General features: G+C 38.4%; 1 protein-coding gene across 2 annotated transcripts in view; it reads left to right on the plus strand.

The window, feature by feature from the left end:
* Positions 1-865: 865 nt before the first annotated feature.
* LOC118878050 (homeobox protein prospero) overlaps positions 866-18171 on the plus strand; it is a 54833-nt gene continuing 37527 nt past the window's right edge. Inside the window, exon 1 of one of the 2 annotated variants that reach the window (XM_065866102.2) lies at positions 866-2230. In XM_065866102.2, coding sequence (XP_065722174.2) covers positions 1191-2230 — 1040 coding nt within the window. In that variant the 5' untranslated portion in view covers positions 866-1190. The remainder of the gene's footprint in view (positions 2231-18171) is intronic. The other variant, XM_036819221.3, reaches the window with a different exon arrangement.

The following is an 18171-nucleotide window of genomic DNA, read 5'->3' on the forward strand; positions in this document are numbered from 1 at the left end:
TATCATTCGCGCTCTTTCTGCTTACGGTAGCGGGCTTTGTGCCGGTTATTGTTGTTGCTGTGGCTTTGGAGTTGGTATTTTCATTGATGAAAATCCCACGAGTGTGGAAGAGAGGGAGAGAATTTGGGAGAGCCCAGCCTGAGAGTCAAAAAGCCAATTACAGTCGCTGTTAAAAAGTGGGTATAGTGCATGTTAATGAAGCTGATAGGTGTCCTTTAAATTGTGAAGGTTTTAATTCTGTAAGAAGCATTATTGCCATTTCATATTCTTCTAGATAAGTTATAAAATGTAAACATCTGTTCTGTTTGGCTCTGTAGTTAATCTGGTGCACTGTGTTTTGGTTATATTGGAAGGAAGTTAATTTTTTTAACACTTTTTAAAATTCCGACGGATACAGCAGAGAAATGTAGAGGTCAGGTTTGACTTAAGTTAAATTAATAATATCAAGTCAATCAACTTTTGCTAATTGTTGTTATTACTTACCAGTTGAACTTTATTGATGAAGGTTAAAAAACTCAAATGTGTGTTGTTTACATTTCAGAGCAGATAAAATGTCACCAGATAAAAACAGGAACTACAACATTAGGCAGATGTCAAGGTTTTTCTTCGCTTATCTGTTCCTGTTTCGTTTCACCTTTACACTCTCTCACTGAAGAAATTTCTCCCGTGGAAATTTCGCGAATAACTTTTGGCGAACAGCTGAGCGCTCTCTCTGGCCCTCTCCGAATGTAACAGCAGGTGCAGCGCAACAAGTGTCGATCGGAGCTTTCCTCGCTCTCAAACTGTTAACATGGCAGTTACCTGCTTAACATGGCCTTAACAGAGCTGCGAGTAAAGCGAGCCAAGTCCATAGAGTCTCCGACCCGCAATCCACAGTTGAAAAAAAACATTCGTGCGAGACAGACGTGTGTGACGGACCTGCGATTTTTTCATTCGAACCAACATCCAAATCAAAACCAAAACCAAAACACACTGCTAACTGCAACTTTGGCGCGACTTTTCGCGAAGTGAGCCAGCTGAAAGCCAAGCGAAATTAGATGTGAAAAACGAGTGTGCATGGCAGGCAGAAGAGAAAAAGAGAAATAAGGTGCATATGTGCAGCAAGTGTAACGATACCCAATACCCAGGCTAAAGCTAAAAAAAATATAATAAAAACAAAAACAAATAATACCCCTTAGTGGCCAGCAGCCATGTCTACGAAACTGGAGCAGCAGCACTCGAAGCCCATTCTGAGTCCAACTCGATCCCTGGACGAAGGTTTCGAAAGTGATCCGGATCGGGTTTCCACCGATTCGGAGCATCAGACAAGTGGAACCACTAGCACCACCAGTACATCCAACAACAACAACAATAATAATGCATCCAACAACAACAACAATGCCAGCAAGTTGGCCCAGCTTAGTTCGGCGGCCACTGGAGGCGCCACCAAGTCGTCGGCCGGAGCAACTGCATCCAGTGGTCCAATGGTGAACTCTGGCAATATCAGGGGCGCCCTTACTTTGGCCGCCCCCCAACTGCAGAGGCGGGAGTTCTTCGCCAAGGATCAGGCAGGATCGAAGCTGAGGCACCAGGCGCCGCCCCCGCAGCAGCCACGCCTCCAGTACCAAAAGCAACGACAACCCCTGGTGCCCAGTGCCGCCTCCAGTGTGCACAACCATCGGTTAACCGCCTCGCTGCAGCAGGGATCGTCGGCACCGGGAAATAATCTGGGCACCGGAACCGGAACAGCCAACTATCGACGCGGACGTCGACTCCACATGAATCCCCCACGCAACGGCATTCGCTCGCACTCGGTGGACGCCATATCGCGGCACAATCGCCACGGCTACGATCCCAGCAGCCTGATCCTGAAGCACGACGGAAATGGCAACATAAGCAGCAGCAGTGCCGGGGCGCCCACCACCCGCATGCTGAACTACAAGACCACGGGCGGAGGCAGTGCAGCCGGAGCACCGGCTGCCGGACAGGCCCTCCTCGTCCAGCCGATTTCCAGTGCCACCTTGTCTCCGCTGGTGGCCGCCGGCGTGGTCGATGTGGTCGAGGGCGGCGGCTCCTCGCCGGTGATCGCCTCGGCCACCCACAGCCTGTACACCTTCTATCCGGCGGAGGGGAATCTCCAGGTGTGGCAGACGGAGTGCGGCGACCTCACCTACAAGTCGTCGCGGAACATGCATCAGCTCCACAAGGCGCCAGTGTGCTGGACGCAGTCCATTCCCAGGCAGGCCAGAAGGTGAGTGACTACATTTTTGATTGATGCAAATATCTAGGGAAAATTAGAAAACTAGGTCTTAAAGGGATTTTGATAGAGTTTATTAATATCTAAAAATACACAGCAGTGTAGGTAGTGCACCATATTTTGTTTCATCATAATAGTAATTGTCATTCTAATGAATTGTGACTTGATTTTGCCTTAAACAAAAATTTAAGTTGATATTATAAATGTTTTGAGTAAAAAAATGTTAATAATAAATGCGTGAAGAAGTTAGTATTTTTATAAATATTAATTTCTTCTTGTTTTAGTTGATAGTATATTAGATGATAGTTGCGGGAGTGGGGTCCGAATGTCATCTTAAAAGTTCTTCTCAATAATTTCGCACTTCAACAATCTTAACCATTATGGGGGAAATTCAAATTTTCTGATATCTTGTTTTGAAACTTGTCTTCTTGGACTTAATTAACCATTTAAATCCCAAAATATTATTATGCTATACAGGAGTAGTGTGAGGATATCTATAAAAACGAATGCAAGTAAGGCACAATTTATTAGAATGCATTCGTCTTGATACGATATGAATGGATCGACTGATATTTGAATATCATAGTTTTATTGCTATTAAATATTTTTTAATAATAAAAAAGGTTGCCTTAAATATTTTTAATATTTAGTTTTGAGTATTAAGGTTAAAACATTATTTTTGTTGAATTGGATTGGTGAGGATTACTTATGTCAAAATCGATAGTTAGAAAAGGAAACTCTTTTGTGCCCTCCTTTTAGAAAAATGATTTTTGGCTAGGTTCATGTTTTCTAATTTAAAGACGACAATTTGGTATCATTTTTAGTTAGACGAGCTACGCTTAAATCTAGAGCTCAATAAATCGCTCAAAATGTAAGCTAATTAGTTAATGGTTCAGCTTGATTTTTGGCCAAAAACGAAGTCAATAGCCATTTCATCTTTAGCGCTCGGCCAGAGTGAAAGTCTTTTTAACAGCATCGGCAGCGGCAACAACAACGCGCTGGCCAAGATACAGAGAAAGAGAGAAAGATACGGAGACAGAGAGAAAATGTTGGGAGGATGGAGAAAGAGGGCCGGGGCAGGCACATGTGTCATTTAACTTGGCCGCGGGGCAGGTTGCAGTGTTGCAAGTCGAGCTGCGGCAATTAAAATGCCTTCGGAAACTGCTTCACATTGATTACCCTCGACTCCGTCCCTTAGCAGATTGTTAAATTCGCCTTTACATAACTTAACATTGCCCGGGGTTCGCCCGAAATGTGTGTGACCCCAAATTAAACGCAAATTGCACACCGAAATTCAGGCACATAAAGTTTGCCAATTTCGCGCTCAACATTTCCAAAAGACATTTTAAGTTTTTGCCTAAATTTGGGTTGGGTTCGGTTTGGGTTTATTTTGTTCATTTAGAGACTGTTACAATTTTTGCCTGCGAAATGTGTCTGAAATATTTAATAGCTCTGGCAATCGTTTAACTCTTATGACTTTGCACAGATGTAGAAACTTCGGGGTGAAGGGGCGTGTCATTGGTTAGAAATGGGCAGAGAAAAAAGTTCCATTTTACCAAAGACCGGGAAAGCAATAAATTAGTAAAAGTGAACGAATTTATTAGCTCATTTAAATGGGGAAATCAGATGAGGCAATACTTATTAAATAAATATATTATTATTTATTAATATTAATATTTTGTTAGATGTCTTTGCTCATATTATGGTAAAATTTGTGCTTGCGTACCAAAATAAAAATATATTTATAATTATCGGATCACCTTATAATGCATTTGCCTAGCCTAGCACTTTATTCATGTTAATTAGGCAAATTTATGGATTTTTTAATTCGATTACCTTTGGTAAGTTTCGATTTAACCACTTCATATTTGGTTATGTTGCTAGACTTAAATTAATTATTCAAAAAGCGAAATCCAGCATGAGCAAATTAAGGAAGTGCTACATTTTGCGCTTATAGACTCTTTAAAAGTTTAAACAAATTTGACTGGCTATTTGTAAAAAAAACTAAAAACGTTGGTTAATAAAAACATACAAAATAAGGAAGACATGCTTTAGATCATTAAGCCTTTTACAGAATAGAAAACTGTTCTCCCATCTATTAAAATAAGCTCCTAAGCTAGAAACTTTAATTATTGTTTAAACCTTAAAATAATTTGATTAATATACTTGTATTACACATATTATGCAAATGGGAAATATTTCGAATTTTACTTTCAAATTTCGTGTAATGCCTAAATGACTTTTGATGTAGAAATATCAGTCTCAGTTTCATTAGGGGTTTTTATTGCATAAGCACACGCAAATATGTATATTAAAAGCCTTTTACTTTGACTAAACACCGCCCACTCCAGTGCCTCAACTATCTGCCCCAGTGGGTGGTGGGGCAGGGGTAAAAAATGGCAAACATTTCAATCAGCAGGAGCAGACATGCAAAGTGATTCAAAAGCGAAAGAAAAAGTGGCAGCGACTGCAGCAGAAATGTTGATAAGACTCCCAAGGGGCATTCAACGGAAATGTGTACAATCAATCAAAAGACTTAGGCAACGAACTTGATTAGTTCAACGCACTGGGAGCTGTTTTTTTTTTTATGTGATGGGAGTTTTGTTATTGCAATTGTAATGCTTTTGGAATTTTCTCTGTTACGACTGTTGTCGTCGGCGGCTCTTGAGGTTCGATTGATATCGCACTCGAAAACACAACTCACATCCCTGTTGCAAATCAAATTGCATGATGCGCAAATATTTTAGCTTCGACAGCAACTTTAGCACCCCACAAGCAACAATAAAAGTAAAAGTTTTTTATTTCGCTTTGGCAAATTTATTTACATAGTTTTGGGTAAATTTTTTTGCTCACCTCTGGGTCTTTTTTTACAATGTGTCATACCTTTGCCCACTTATGCTTTTCATGGGACATTAGGTTTTTTTTCTCTTTCTTGGATGCTGTGTAGGTGTCCGAGATGCGAGCGTCTGAAAGTGTTTTTTATGTATATGATGCTTTTTTTTGTTTTTTAACTCTGGGATGGGGTGTTGCTGGAGAGATGTTTTTCGTTGCTTTCGGCGTGCGAAAGTTTTTTTTTTGGCTGATGAACATGGAGTAGCGTTGTTTGATGTCAGCCCGATAGTGCCAAACTTCCGCTTTATGCATATTATGGGAATTTGCCAAAATATATTCGCATTTAATTTGAAAATTACTAGCTGGCCAAACAAATGACTTTTGCATGCGTGGAGGATGTTACAAATTGAGCTGCAATTTTTATGGGAAATCGCCTTGGAAAACAAGGAAATTGCAAAGGTATCTGATGAGAGGAAGGAATGATATGTTTATTTTTTTGTGAACTTAATTTTATAGTTATGCAAATAATTGCACAAAAAATATTACTAAAAATGAAATGTGTTATATACACATATAAATTTTTAATAAATCATTATTATGCACTGTTTTGAAATCAATTTTATCTTAAATTAATAATGACTTAAATCAGAATATTATATAATATTTCAATGTACAAATGACTTTATTTATCTGCTTCCAATTTTCCCTTCAAACCTTGATTCTTAATTCCAACTAATGAAAGCCCATCGAAATCAAGGCCAGAACCTGTGATATAACAACCCTTACCAAGGCTGCGTTTTGTGTGCCAATCTTCAATGACGCCATTAAGAAGCCATAAATTTGTCACTTAACCACCGATGTTTGCCACTTGCAACTTGATTCGATAAACAAATGCCGCTAATTGCTCCTCATCAGCCAATCGGGAGAGATCCAAACATAATTGCTGACTATTTGCCGTGCCGGTGGTGAGGGTTAAAGTTTCCTTCTGATTGCTGTTTGCCAATCACTTTGCCTGGCTGCTAGATGATAAACTCGTTGCTCGGCATTCACTTTGATTGCTCATCATTGAGCTCATCATCAGCGCCGAAATCATCGGCAAATATGGTGCCTAATTAAAAGAAATAAAAGCTTATGTAGAACCAAAGGTGATCTTCCGTATTTGACTTGTGAGCTGGCTGCTTCTTCTTTTCGCTCGGGGATTTTTCGACAAAGTAAATACAAACACGATATTCGTCTGTCAATATTTGTGGCGCGGATCGGAGATCTCAGTGAGCTCGGTTTTAAAAATAGATCAAGTATAGTAGGAAGAGTCTCGAGGGGCAGGCAAATGAGGCAAGCAAACTGTTTTTGCTTTTACATAATGCTCAAACGGGGATTGTAAAGCCGTCTGCTAAGTTGTTGTGTTGACTTTAGGCCAAACGTTGACATGCAAACACGAATGACTTAAGCAACGAACTTGTCATTTATGCAATAGGATAATTTGGAGTGATTCATTTTCTTGACTCAAATCTTTAAGACTTTTCAAGCGCTTTCAATGTCAAATTGTTTTGGGTAATTGCTTTTTTTAAATACCCATTTTTTTGCTGGCACCCACACTTGACGGCTCTGAAACACTTTCAATTTCAAAGCATTGACGTCTGTTTTAGCACCATTTTTGGACGAGTGATGAAGACAAAAGAACCATTAAATGGAGATCACAATTCTGGGGAAACTGAGCTCGAGTGCCCACTTCTCCCCCCGCCGCTGGTCGCTGTCAATGACATCAGACCCTGCTGAAAATGAATAACTGAAACAAAAACTGAAACTAAAGCAGCCGGAAATGCAGCGCAAAAAACTTCCCAGGCCTCTATAGGGTTTCCCGCTCAACTTCTGTTACATTTTTGCCATTTAGCATTTGCCACTTTTGTAATTATGCGAAAATGAAAACAATACGACCCGGTGAGTCACCACCGACGGCGTCAGTTGTCGACACCTGCGACCGCTTTGGGTCACGGGCCAACCATGTGAACCCACATGTGAAGAGTCGGCGAGAGTCGGGTTCGGTTCAGACGTTCAGCGGGGTCGCTGGCGAGCCAAATTGTAAAATGCAATAAAACCCGAGTGCTTTATGGCAGCGCCTTTTGTTCGAGTGCGAGTCATGGTAATTATCCCTGGCATATGGACAAATGAATTTTTCTACTGTCCCCTGAGCTATGCAAAACTAAATATTTTAGTTGCAATTTTTAGAGGCCCTTGGCTATCGGATTGGCCAACTGTGACTCGGGGGTTGAAGCGGATCAATGGGAATTCGGAAGCGTAATCTAGTTAGTTGTTGAATCATTTTATTTTTCGAAAGCCCATAATTTTTTATTACTAATTTTCATTGCCGCCGAATTATACATACCAATTAAATTTAAATTAAGTAAATTAATGAGCAATGTTAACATTTTTCAGATCAATAATAATCATTTAATATTATGTTTTATAATTAAGTTTTAAGCATTTGTTATTAACGTCATAACTTTTTTTTTGCGAGTCATTGTAAAGGGTTCGTTAAACTTCTCAAATCAATCATTTTAATTCCATATTACGTTTTATAGATTATTTAAAAGATTTTGTTTTTAATAACATCATTACATTTTGTTAATGATATAAATAATATACTTTAAGCTTAAGTTAAAATAAATTTCGTTTGATCCATTTTAAAAAAGATCAAATCTTATAATTTGTTACAAGTTCAAATAAATAAATTCAAGAGAGAGAGGATATCGAGGTATACAAAGTCACAGCAAAGTACAGCCCAAGAAAACCGCAGAAACCTCACTTTTAATTTGAAAAGCAAAATGCAATTTAAGCGAGGCGAACGATTTTGATGAACCGCTTAGATGTTGGGCCCGAAGAAAAGCCGCAACGTCGAGATCCAGGCGAAAACTAGAGAACTTGGCAAATAAATACATTTTTAACACCTTTTGCTCCACATTCCAGTCGGCCAGTTCCGTTAGCCGCCGAGTCGGGCATCAATTGTTATTATTATTAATTAGAAAAATATTTTGCTGCCAAGCCATCGCCGAATCCCAGGCCTAGTCGCACCAGAACCCAAACCCAAGCCCAGCCCAGCCCAAGTCCAAGTCCAAACATCGCCTGACTGGAGTTATCGGAGCAGAGGCATCGGACCACTGGGAGCTGCAAGTTGCAGCCCGGCGGAGAGTTATTTGGTCCAGGGTTTTGATTGGAACTCCCCGTGGCCGTGACATGCGAGCTCCGCTCCGAAGCTTCGTGTCAGCAAATTAGAGAAATATTTTGTTTGCTCAGTAATTGGCAATTGATCCAGAGATCCCCCGGAACGCTCCGAATGGAAACCAGAAACGAGGCCTTACAAATTGCCGAGCAGCTCGTGGAGCACACGCCCCGAAAACTTCACGTATGTGAAATCAATAAACGTCTCATAAATAATGACCATCGATTCCGGTTTCTGGCTTTCGGCGATTTAAGCAGAGAATCTCCATAGGAAATTTGCATTTTTGAATTTCATAATTAGCATGACAAAGACTTGATCAACGAAAAACATTTGGCTATAAAATTATATTTAGAAAATTATGGTCAGCGATTCTTGCGCACCCAACATTTTCGCTTTCGGTGGAGAAGAACCAAGCCTTCTGTACGAAACTTTGGAAACAATAAAATTATGCAAGCTGCTGTTGAGCAACAAATCATAAAATATATAAAATTTGCGACTAAAATTTCGGTTTAAGTATCCAGAATGAAATTGGTTAAAGACACGTTTTCTTGAACATTTAATAAATTTAAATTTATATATGTTTCAAAGCTAAAAGCTTTATATTGGAAACATTTTAAAGAAATTAACACAAACTTTCATTTCCCTAAATATCTGCGTGATTTATGTTTTCTCGTTGGCTTTGCGAAATTCTTATACACATATTTTAAGCTTGGCATTTAATTACCAAAACTCACGAAAAATGTTAATTAGAGACAAATTTAAATTCCGCAGAATAAAAATTTTTAGATTTTTGTTTAACATTTTATGTGGGCAGTAAAAAGTAAAAGCAAGCAATTAAAATAGGGCTCAAAGGTCGGAAAATATATTCAAACTACTCAAGAAGATATACGAATTCAATCGAGGTAGCGGTCACAAGATCCCGGAATCGGCTGGTGAAGGTATCTTAAAACCGATTACATCAACGTAGGTCTCGTCCACTTAGCTAAACAGCCCATAAAACTTTGAGATTAGATCGAAACCGATCTAGGGTTCTTTTTATGGCAATCGCAACTATTTGAGAGCCTAGCAATTTCAGTAAAAATAATTACAGGCCACGGGCCACTTCATTCTACAAAGTAAATTAACGAAGCCGAAGAACAAAGAAAAAGCAAAGCGGGTGAAATGAGAGAAAAGAAAAATAATCGTAAAAGAACGAACGAGCAACAAATTAAATTAAATTGCTATACAAATGTACCTTTATTTTTTATTGATTTTGAGTGCGTGACAAAAATAATAAAAAAGCAGACAAAAGCGAACAGAAGAGAAATAAAAGTTAAAAATGATGAATTAGAGAGGAAACAATCTCCAGGTTCTGGACACTATTTCACGGTTGGTGCGGATTACGCAATGGGAATGGGTGGAAAGAATGAAAGATGGGAAATTTCATCTTACAACTAATTTATGTAAGCGGAAATACCAAAACAGAATCTGGGATTTGAAAGTAGAAGCAAGTTCCTTGACTCCCTTTCAGACGAGTGTGTAGATCAGCTTAATTGTTTACAGGCACTCATAACTCTAATTTGTTTTTGTTCTCTTTTGTTTTTTTCACACGCTTGCGCTTCTCAAGAAGTTCTTCATAAAGTTGCTTGCCTCAAATTAATTTAAGCAATTCTAATTCCATTTCTTTGGCTCGACCTTTGTTTATTACGCTTTTGATGGATACATTTTCGGGTCTTTTGGCCAGTAAGTTGTTGTTTGTTGTCATGCAAATGAGCCAAGTGACAGGCCAAATGAGTCTGTTTGCTTTCGAGTGGGTGTAATGCGCAGACAGCAGTTTGCGTTCTGTTTTCATTTCGTTTTGACTTGGTGGTCTGTTGTCTAATTGATTTGGCAACTTAAATTGGTCATGCGTTTTAAGTAAATTGTTTTTTAATGATTGATAGAAAATTTAAGAGGACTTTAGATTGATTAAAAATTTTGATGAAGGTAAATTAAGAGTTCTATGTTAGCTGTATTAATAAAAAATTCAAAGAAATATAATTATTAAAAATTTCTTGAATTTGTACATTTCCAATGAGTTCACAAGCACTCCTTTCTTAGTCTACCCTTTCAAGTATCTTTTGAAAAATGAAGTAGAATTTAATTGTGTCTTCATAAACCTAAGAGAAGGTAAATAACGATTTGTATATAAATATAAATTTAAATTTAAATTAGATACCTTAGCTTACAAAGAGTTCCCAAATACTCTTAAGTTATTCCTCCCTATCAAGTACTCTCCATCAATGTTTAGATTCCACCAAAACCTTATATAGAGTCGCCGTCAGCGATAAGGCAATTCCAGCCAAGTAACCCATTTGCCTCATTTGTCTTGGAAGCTGTTGTTGCTGCTGCTGCTGCTGGAGATGTTGCTGCTGGAGATGTTGCTCCCAGTGATGTTGCATACACCCTCACAGAAGTGCACTGACAACGGCGACGGCATATTTTCAACACCTGCCTTGCCTCGACTTTGCCCGTCAACCTTTGTGCCACTTTGCCAGTTCCCAAAACTCACTTTTGTGTCACTGCAGCAGTTGCTGATGCCGAGATGCTGCTGCTGTTGTTGTTCCTCTGGGAGATAAGCGCAAAAACTATTTGCCAGCAAATGTTGTCGTTGCCTCAGCTGCTGGGGAAATGGTCTTGGGGCCTCGGAAGCGGTCGGTGGAAAGATCTGTGGAAGGGGCAGGGGAACTCAGGAAAGTCTGTCTGCATGCATTAGAGCAAGTTGCAGGCAGTCAACAAATTAACTTGGCGAAGGAGAAGCCGCCAGGCAGCCAAAGGCAGACGCATCACTGGCTTTTCAGTTCCCCGGGACTTGTGGCACCCCCTTGAAACCCCCTGCCTCCCCTTGCTGTGACTGCAAATATGCGAACTGCGCATCTTATTAAGAAAGAAAGTACTTTCTGTCAGGCAGCTGTTGTTTGCCGGCCCGTTGTTGTTGCCGCTCACTGTTTTCTACCATGTACTCTGCGTAGATATGTATATAAATAATTATACACTTACTTGGGGAGTGCTTCAGCTGGCAAACGGAAGTTCTTCCTCCCAATTTTTTTGTTATTTTTTTTATACAAACAAAACAAAAAACAAAATTTTGCGGCATTTTAACATTTTTCTTAGTGAATGAAATACATTTTTTTATTATTGATCTCTATAAACACTAGATGCTCTATTAACTTATATTTATAAATATATTTAATTTAGTTCAGAAAATGATATTTTATATTGATAAGTCATTTCATTTAAAAACATTTTCACCTCAAAAATTTGCTACCACTAAAGTTGTGAAATAAATATACTTAGAATCTTTATTTTTCTTATGATTAAAAACAATTATTTAATTATTTTTACTAGTAGTATTAATAGAAGTAATAGTAGTAAAAGTAGTAGTAGTAGTAGTTGTAGTATTATTAGTACTAGTAGTAGTAGTAGTAGTAGTAGTAGTAGTAGTAGTAGTAGTAGTAGTAGTAGTAGTTGTAGTAGTATTACCACCACCAATATGATTTTACCTTTTTCTTGTTCTTGGAATTTATGTTAAAAATTTATATATAAATCTTAAAATAAATTGCTAAATAGCAAATAGTGTATTTAAGCCTTGGCTATTAATTCAACAATTTATTTCGTCTATTTTGTTGCTGCCAACCAACTATAAAATAAAATGTATTTTATTATTTTCGTATTCATGGAATATATTTTTCATTTAACAAATAAAGCTTTGCATACAATATTAAACTTAATATTTTATTACCTAGCTCCAGAAATATTAGTTAGTAATATTATATCAATTTTCTTTAAATATTTATTAAAATAATAATGTTGCCAAATACTAAACCTTTTATTAAAGTTAATGTTTAAAAATGATTTTCCAAAATCCTTTTAAAAGCAGCCCCTAATATTGAATGTTTGAATACTTTTCTTTTGCATAATTTTCAAGAAATGAGGCATTTTATTAATTTTCAAGATTATGAAAGTGTATTTAAAAATCACCTTTGGCCATTTTTGGGTCTTTTTTCTATTATCATCCATACAATATACAGTTTTTCGTTCAGCTTGCATTTTCAAGTGCCGTGCGAACTTCAACTTGATGTCTCGTTATTGTCGAGCCACACAAGATGACTTCCCCCGCCAAAATCCCCACAGCCTCCCACCCCTTTGGGCAGACAGGGATGGCGATGGCGAGAGAGATCGGGTCCAAGTCGGAGTTGCAGTCTTATTATGATTACAAATACCTAGAGCCCAACTGGTTGGACTTGTTTACTGGGGTTTCCATTCGGAGTTTTTCTATCATAATTCCAAATGCATTTAAAAATGGCCCAAAAAACGCAAAGAAACCACCAAGTTGCCCAACAAGATTTATTTATACTTTTTCGCCGGCTGACTTAATTGCCGCTAATGCAATTAAATACAAATATTTTTCCTTTCGTTGTATTTAATTTGTCACAAAGTGTAAATATTTGTTTGTTTATGAAAGGTTTTCGCTTTGCTTATTTATCAAATTAAATTAATTGTAAATAATTGTGAAGTTATGTTGAATATGTGAATGGAATTTACACAAATAAATAACTGACGAAACCCGAAATTAGGGAAAGGAATGCGAGAAATATTTTGTTGAGCCAGTACAAGTTAATTGGATTTTTAACAACTATTTTGATTAACTAAATATTTATGCAACAACAATTTGATAACTTGATGAAGTGTAATTTAAAATTCCTAGGATAATTTTACAAAATCTATAAAAACCTGAGAATTCAACGTGAAACCCGGAAAAAGTTCTTACAAAGTTATGATCCGGCTTTCATGTTTGCCTCAGCTCGTTATGGGGTTATATAACTCGATAGCCATCATAATGGTTAGGCAAGCACTGACCACACTCAATCCCGAGCTCCGTTCCAGACCCTGAACAAGGTGATCGGATAGAAGAAAAAGTAGCATAAAAGTTCACTTTCCTATCCACGAATCCAGACTTGCTGTTAATGATGGCCGGGTGATGATGTAATTGGGCCTGGGTTCCTAATTAAGTCACGCAAAATTTAAGCTAATTTGCAGTTTTAGTTCTTCTTTGGATACTCGCTGCTTCTAATTGGGCCCAGAGTCAACATGATTATGTAAACAAGGAAGTAAACGAGCTGAATGCGTAAACAGAAACTTTTACTTGGCTTGGGGCGCTATTCGTTGGCTTCCTTTCGACATAAAACGACGGAAACTGCCCAGAAGGCAGAGCCAAATTAAAAGTGGGAGGGAGTGGGGCCTGCGACTGGGCCTAAACATAAATTTTGAATCAGGTTTTTGATCACTTGCCAGCCGCCTAATTGAAAACGAAAGCGCAAATAGGTAGCTGGAAAATAGAAAAGTGCAAATGGGGGAAAACTACGTGAAATGAAAATGCCTTCGACGGCCATCGATAATCGAATGACAACAATGAGAGACCTTTTCCCCGGCTCTTTTCCTTCTCGTTTTCTTTGGGCCGAACAAACTCTTGATTTCCGCATCGTCGCCCAGTCCGTTTTTCCGTCCGATTTTTCCATGTTCACTGGAGCGCCCCGAGGTGAAGGGAAATTTTGGCTCGAATGGAAATGCCGAGACTGATTTTGTGTCGGAGTGTTAACCACGTTCAATTAACAAGGAGAGTGCTGAAAATGAAACCGAAATTAAGTCAACTGAAATGATCTCCCGATTTAATTTAACAGTCCAATTTCATTTAAAAGGGGCTTTAATTTGTGTTGTGTGAGTTTTAAGAGTTTTAATTGAAGTTATGCTTTCATTTTTATTGTAATTCCGAAATATTAAATTTATATCTATAAATGCGATAACTATTAAATACAAAAAGTAACCATGTAAATATAGTAACTGATTGTAGAGATATTGGATTTTTTAACCAGGTGTTTTTTTGAAAATTGTTTTAAATATTTATTCATAATTCTGAATAATAAAATCATTTGAAAATATCATTTAGTGTAAGTTGCCTTTTCTCCATGCAAACTTTTCATTTCAAAGACTCTTGTTTTACTTTCATTTGATGTAATGCGAGAAGAAAATGCCGCATAATATATCCTCTCGATACTCTCTCTTTCACTGGCGATCGGCGCGGCAATAACGATTATTTCCTGTTGAAGAAAAATTGCAACTCTGCTAATTTGCTGTAAATAAACGACGCGAAAATAATATACAATTAATTGCCATTCCAGCTCGGACTTGAAGTCGCAGCTCGGATTGAAGTTGGCGGTCAGATTCAGATGCAATGCCCGGCGGAGCCGATAATGCCTTGCTCTGGTATCCCATGATCCGCCAGATATTCCAGCTCCCCGCTGTCTTTAGCTGTAGACCGAACCCTGGGAGATGGGCGATGGGCAACGCCCACACGCAACGATTCTTGGAGGGCAATTTGGAGTTTGGGGCGCTCTGATCGGCAAATTATGAAGTGCCAAGGAAGCCATTTAAACGATTTAATGGCACCCTGCGTTTCCACCGCGTTTCCCAATGATCGTAAATAAACAGAACGTAAAGGTACAGAAAACGGAGCAGAAGTAGAAGTAGCTGGCCCCTCTCTGTTTTTCCTCCCCTGGCCTCCGATGACGATGGCCTCCTGGTGGTCCCTTGGATTTATTCCACATTGGTCTTGGACTGGTTGTTTTTCATGGCAAATGAATTGATTACCGCTGGGCGAAATGCGAATGGGTGAATTGAATTCGTTGGCTTGAGATGTCAGTGTAACTTTCGGGGAAGATGAAATGGGCCACAGCTGGAGCCTGCCCTGAAGATTCCATTCATGGGGTCCCACTATTGATTCATGGCAAATTAACGTTTACTCATGGATAACCCGCAGTTTATTATATGGTTTAATTAAAACTATCGAATCTATTTAATTAAAAAAAAAGAAAAGTTATTTAATTATTGTGGAATAGACTTTTTAATTAAACTTTTGGATAGTTTGTTGACTAACTAAATATTTATTATAATTTGAATTACTTTTTTGTTGCTTGTATACACTATTTTTTTAAGGGAACTAAACATCCTACTTATATTCATTAAATTTCCCTTGCTTAGCTGACATACCAACCCAATTAGAATGTATCTTTCTGCTAGATTTCAGACACAATTGAAATTCACTTACCAACCACAAATAAATTTCACCCGTCAACTGCGATTTCCAAGTTCCGTGATCCAATGTGCAGTGCCTGGAATCAGACAAAGGCAAAGATAAAAGTAAAACCAAATTGTTACCCTCGGTTCATCCATCGCAGTGCAGATTTGCAACAATGTCGGCTTGTAGCGGAAGTTGTAGAAGTATCTTGTAGTTCGCTGCGATCTAAGTGTGTTTGTAGTGCGCCTCTGTGGCAAATGATTTGGGATTTGGTAGATGAACTTGAAGCTAGGCTGAGATTGTGACTCGTGGCTACGTCGTCATCATTTGATTAATTTTTCTCTTTGTTGGAAAGTTTTCTTCATTTCATTTGCTTTGTTTTGTTTGGGATATTTCTGTATTTTTTCAGTTTTATTTTTTCATCTCTCTGCTGCAAAGTGAAATCTCAGGCTGGGCTGTGTTTCTCCAATTTCAATTCCGATTCCAATACCTATTCCAACCCAAGAAATTCAATTTTCCACAGCGCTCGGATCGGCTAGGGTCTTCGAATTCACCTCCAACTTCGATTCAGACCGCATGCCAAATCAATTGTGTCTCCTAATAATAATCACAATAATTCGTTATTTCTTTTGTGTTTCAATTTCGGTTGGCGTCGCCGTCTTTTTTCAGGCATCTATCTTTAGCTCCAAAGATTGTCAAGTGCTGGGCACGTACTATCAGCTACTCTTGGCTTTCTTTTCATTTCCATCTTTTTCTCCCCATACTGAGTGCTGGACTTTTTCTCTATGCTCGCCCAAGTCGCTAATTACGCAAGCACATAGTTACCCGAGGCCCTGGAAATGAAATGAAAGCATCAATCGCGTCCAGCAGATAGGAGATACGAGATACAAGATGCTCGCTGCCAGATACATTTGCACCCAACTCGTTTAGCACTCAATCCGATCTTCCTATGCACATTAGTTATTAGCCCCGTCGTAATTGAATTAACACTCGTTTCGTATTCGACTTTTTCAGCCCTCTTGGCTCGGAAATTTTGTATTTCGCCAGCCGTTTGCCACGATCTCGATCTGTTTCTTTTTCCGAGGATGACGCACGATGTTTGGCTTCGGACCAAGTGCCATCCAAGTGCTAAAAACTGGCGAAAAACAAAATAGCCGAAATAAATTTTTGAATAAATAGCCAAAGCTTAAATACAATATTTGCTTAATTACGTACTGCTTTTATGGTTGGTTGCACTTATATTTAGATTAAATTTACATAAATTCCCACTTGCCAGAAAACTGTTGTTAGTAGTGATATTAGAAGACTAAACCAGATAACAGCATAACATATTTAATTGCTTAAATTACTTTAAAAATAATGTTCCTCGTAGTTGGATGTTCTGTTTAACTCACTACTATGGTGCCCCTTTAAGCTTTTTCATTAAACTTAAGGCTGTGGGAACCGAGTAGCAGTTAAGTTAATTAAATGCATACCAATAGTACTAAAATAAGGCCCGACTGCAATTAAAGAATATTACACAATCAAAGTGCATTAATTTAAAGGTCACCAAATATGGCGTAATAAAATGCTACCACAAGTACCAACTTAGTCAAATGGCCATATCACTTAGCCAAATGTTACAGGTTGCCCCGTGCATCATTATAGCTTACCTAAGCATCCAGCAAGTATGCTATATGATGATAGCCCCAATTTAACTAACCGTTTAACGATCTTGCACAAATCCCCAACTCGTCGAAACCCAATTTCGGTGGGTTGTGTGAGTTGTGAGTTGTATACTTACACTTATTTACCCACCCAGTAGTAGGCTCCACTTGAGGGGGCGCCACTCGAATGCACGCAGTCTGATTACACCAGATTTTCGTTATTTTCGTTAGTGGCACAGCAGCAGCTTAAGCGGGAAATTGTGGCATGAAAAGCAGCTACAAAACGAAGCCAAAGCCAAAGCCAAAATGCAGCAAACGAACGCGACGCTTCAACGCTCGTCAAACACTTCAATTACGAATTCAATTTGTTGCTCATTAAGCTGCTGAAATGTTTATCAACATTTTTGCTGCTGCTTTTGTTGTTAGCGTTGTTATGCAATTGGCACGCGCTAAGGTCCAAAAGCAACAACCAACATTTTTATGTTTTTGGGTTATTGTTTACTCAAGCTCAAGTCTTGTTTTGATTTATTTGGCAGGTATTATTATTGTTATTATCTTAGCTAGAAGCTATGCAGGAAGTCGAGTTAAGGAAGTCTTAAAACCAAAACATTTTTTAACGCCAGAGCAATTCAAATAATATTTTGAATATATTATTTATTTAATATTTAATAAGCTAATACAATATATTCATATACATTTATTTCCTTGTAAGTTGTTATATGTTTTTGGTAACAACAAAATTAAATACTCCGATAGTTTTTTAATTACGGGTTCATTAGGTCCTGGAGATAAGAACGCAAAGGCTTTTTTTAATATCAATTAAATGAAACTTTTGTGAATAAATGAATAACCCAGGGTATAAGCTTTACCGATACCACTAATCCGACCCTTTCTTTATTGTTTCACTGAAGCTTCGTTAAATTTTTCGTGTGTGAGGAGATTGCATTTCCTTCATGTTACGTGTTGAGGTTGAGGGCACTTGAAGAAAAGTTTTACGATCATGATGACCATCACGCTGGCGATGATGACGATAGTGTACTCTGTACAGGCATTGCCATTGCCCTTTACCGTATGTTGTATAACAGGGTAAAAGTTGCATTGCCCCCCACCTGGAAACTTCTGCCCCGCTTCCACCGCCACCTGCCCC

Source organism: Drosophila suzukii, chromosome 3 (genome assembly GCF_043229965.1).
Source record: "Drosophila suzukii chromosome 3, CBGP_Dsuzu_IsoJpt1.0, whole genome shotgun sequence".
NCBI lineage: Eukaryota > Metazoa > Arthropoda > Insecta > Diptera > Drosophilidae > Drosophila > Drosophila suzukii.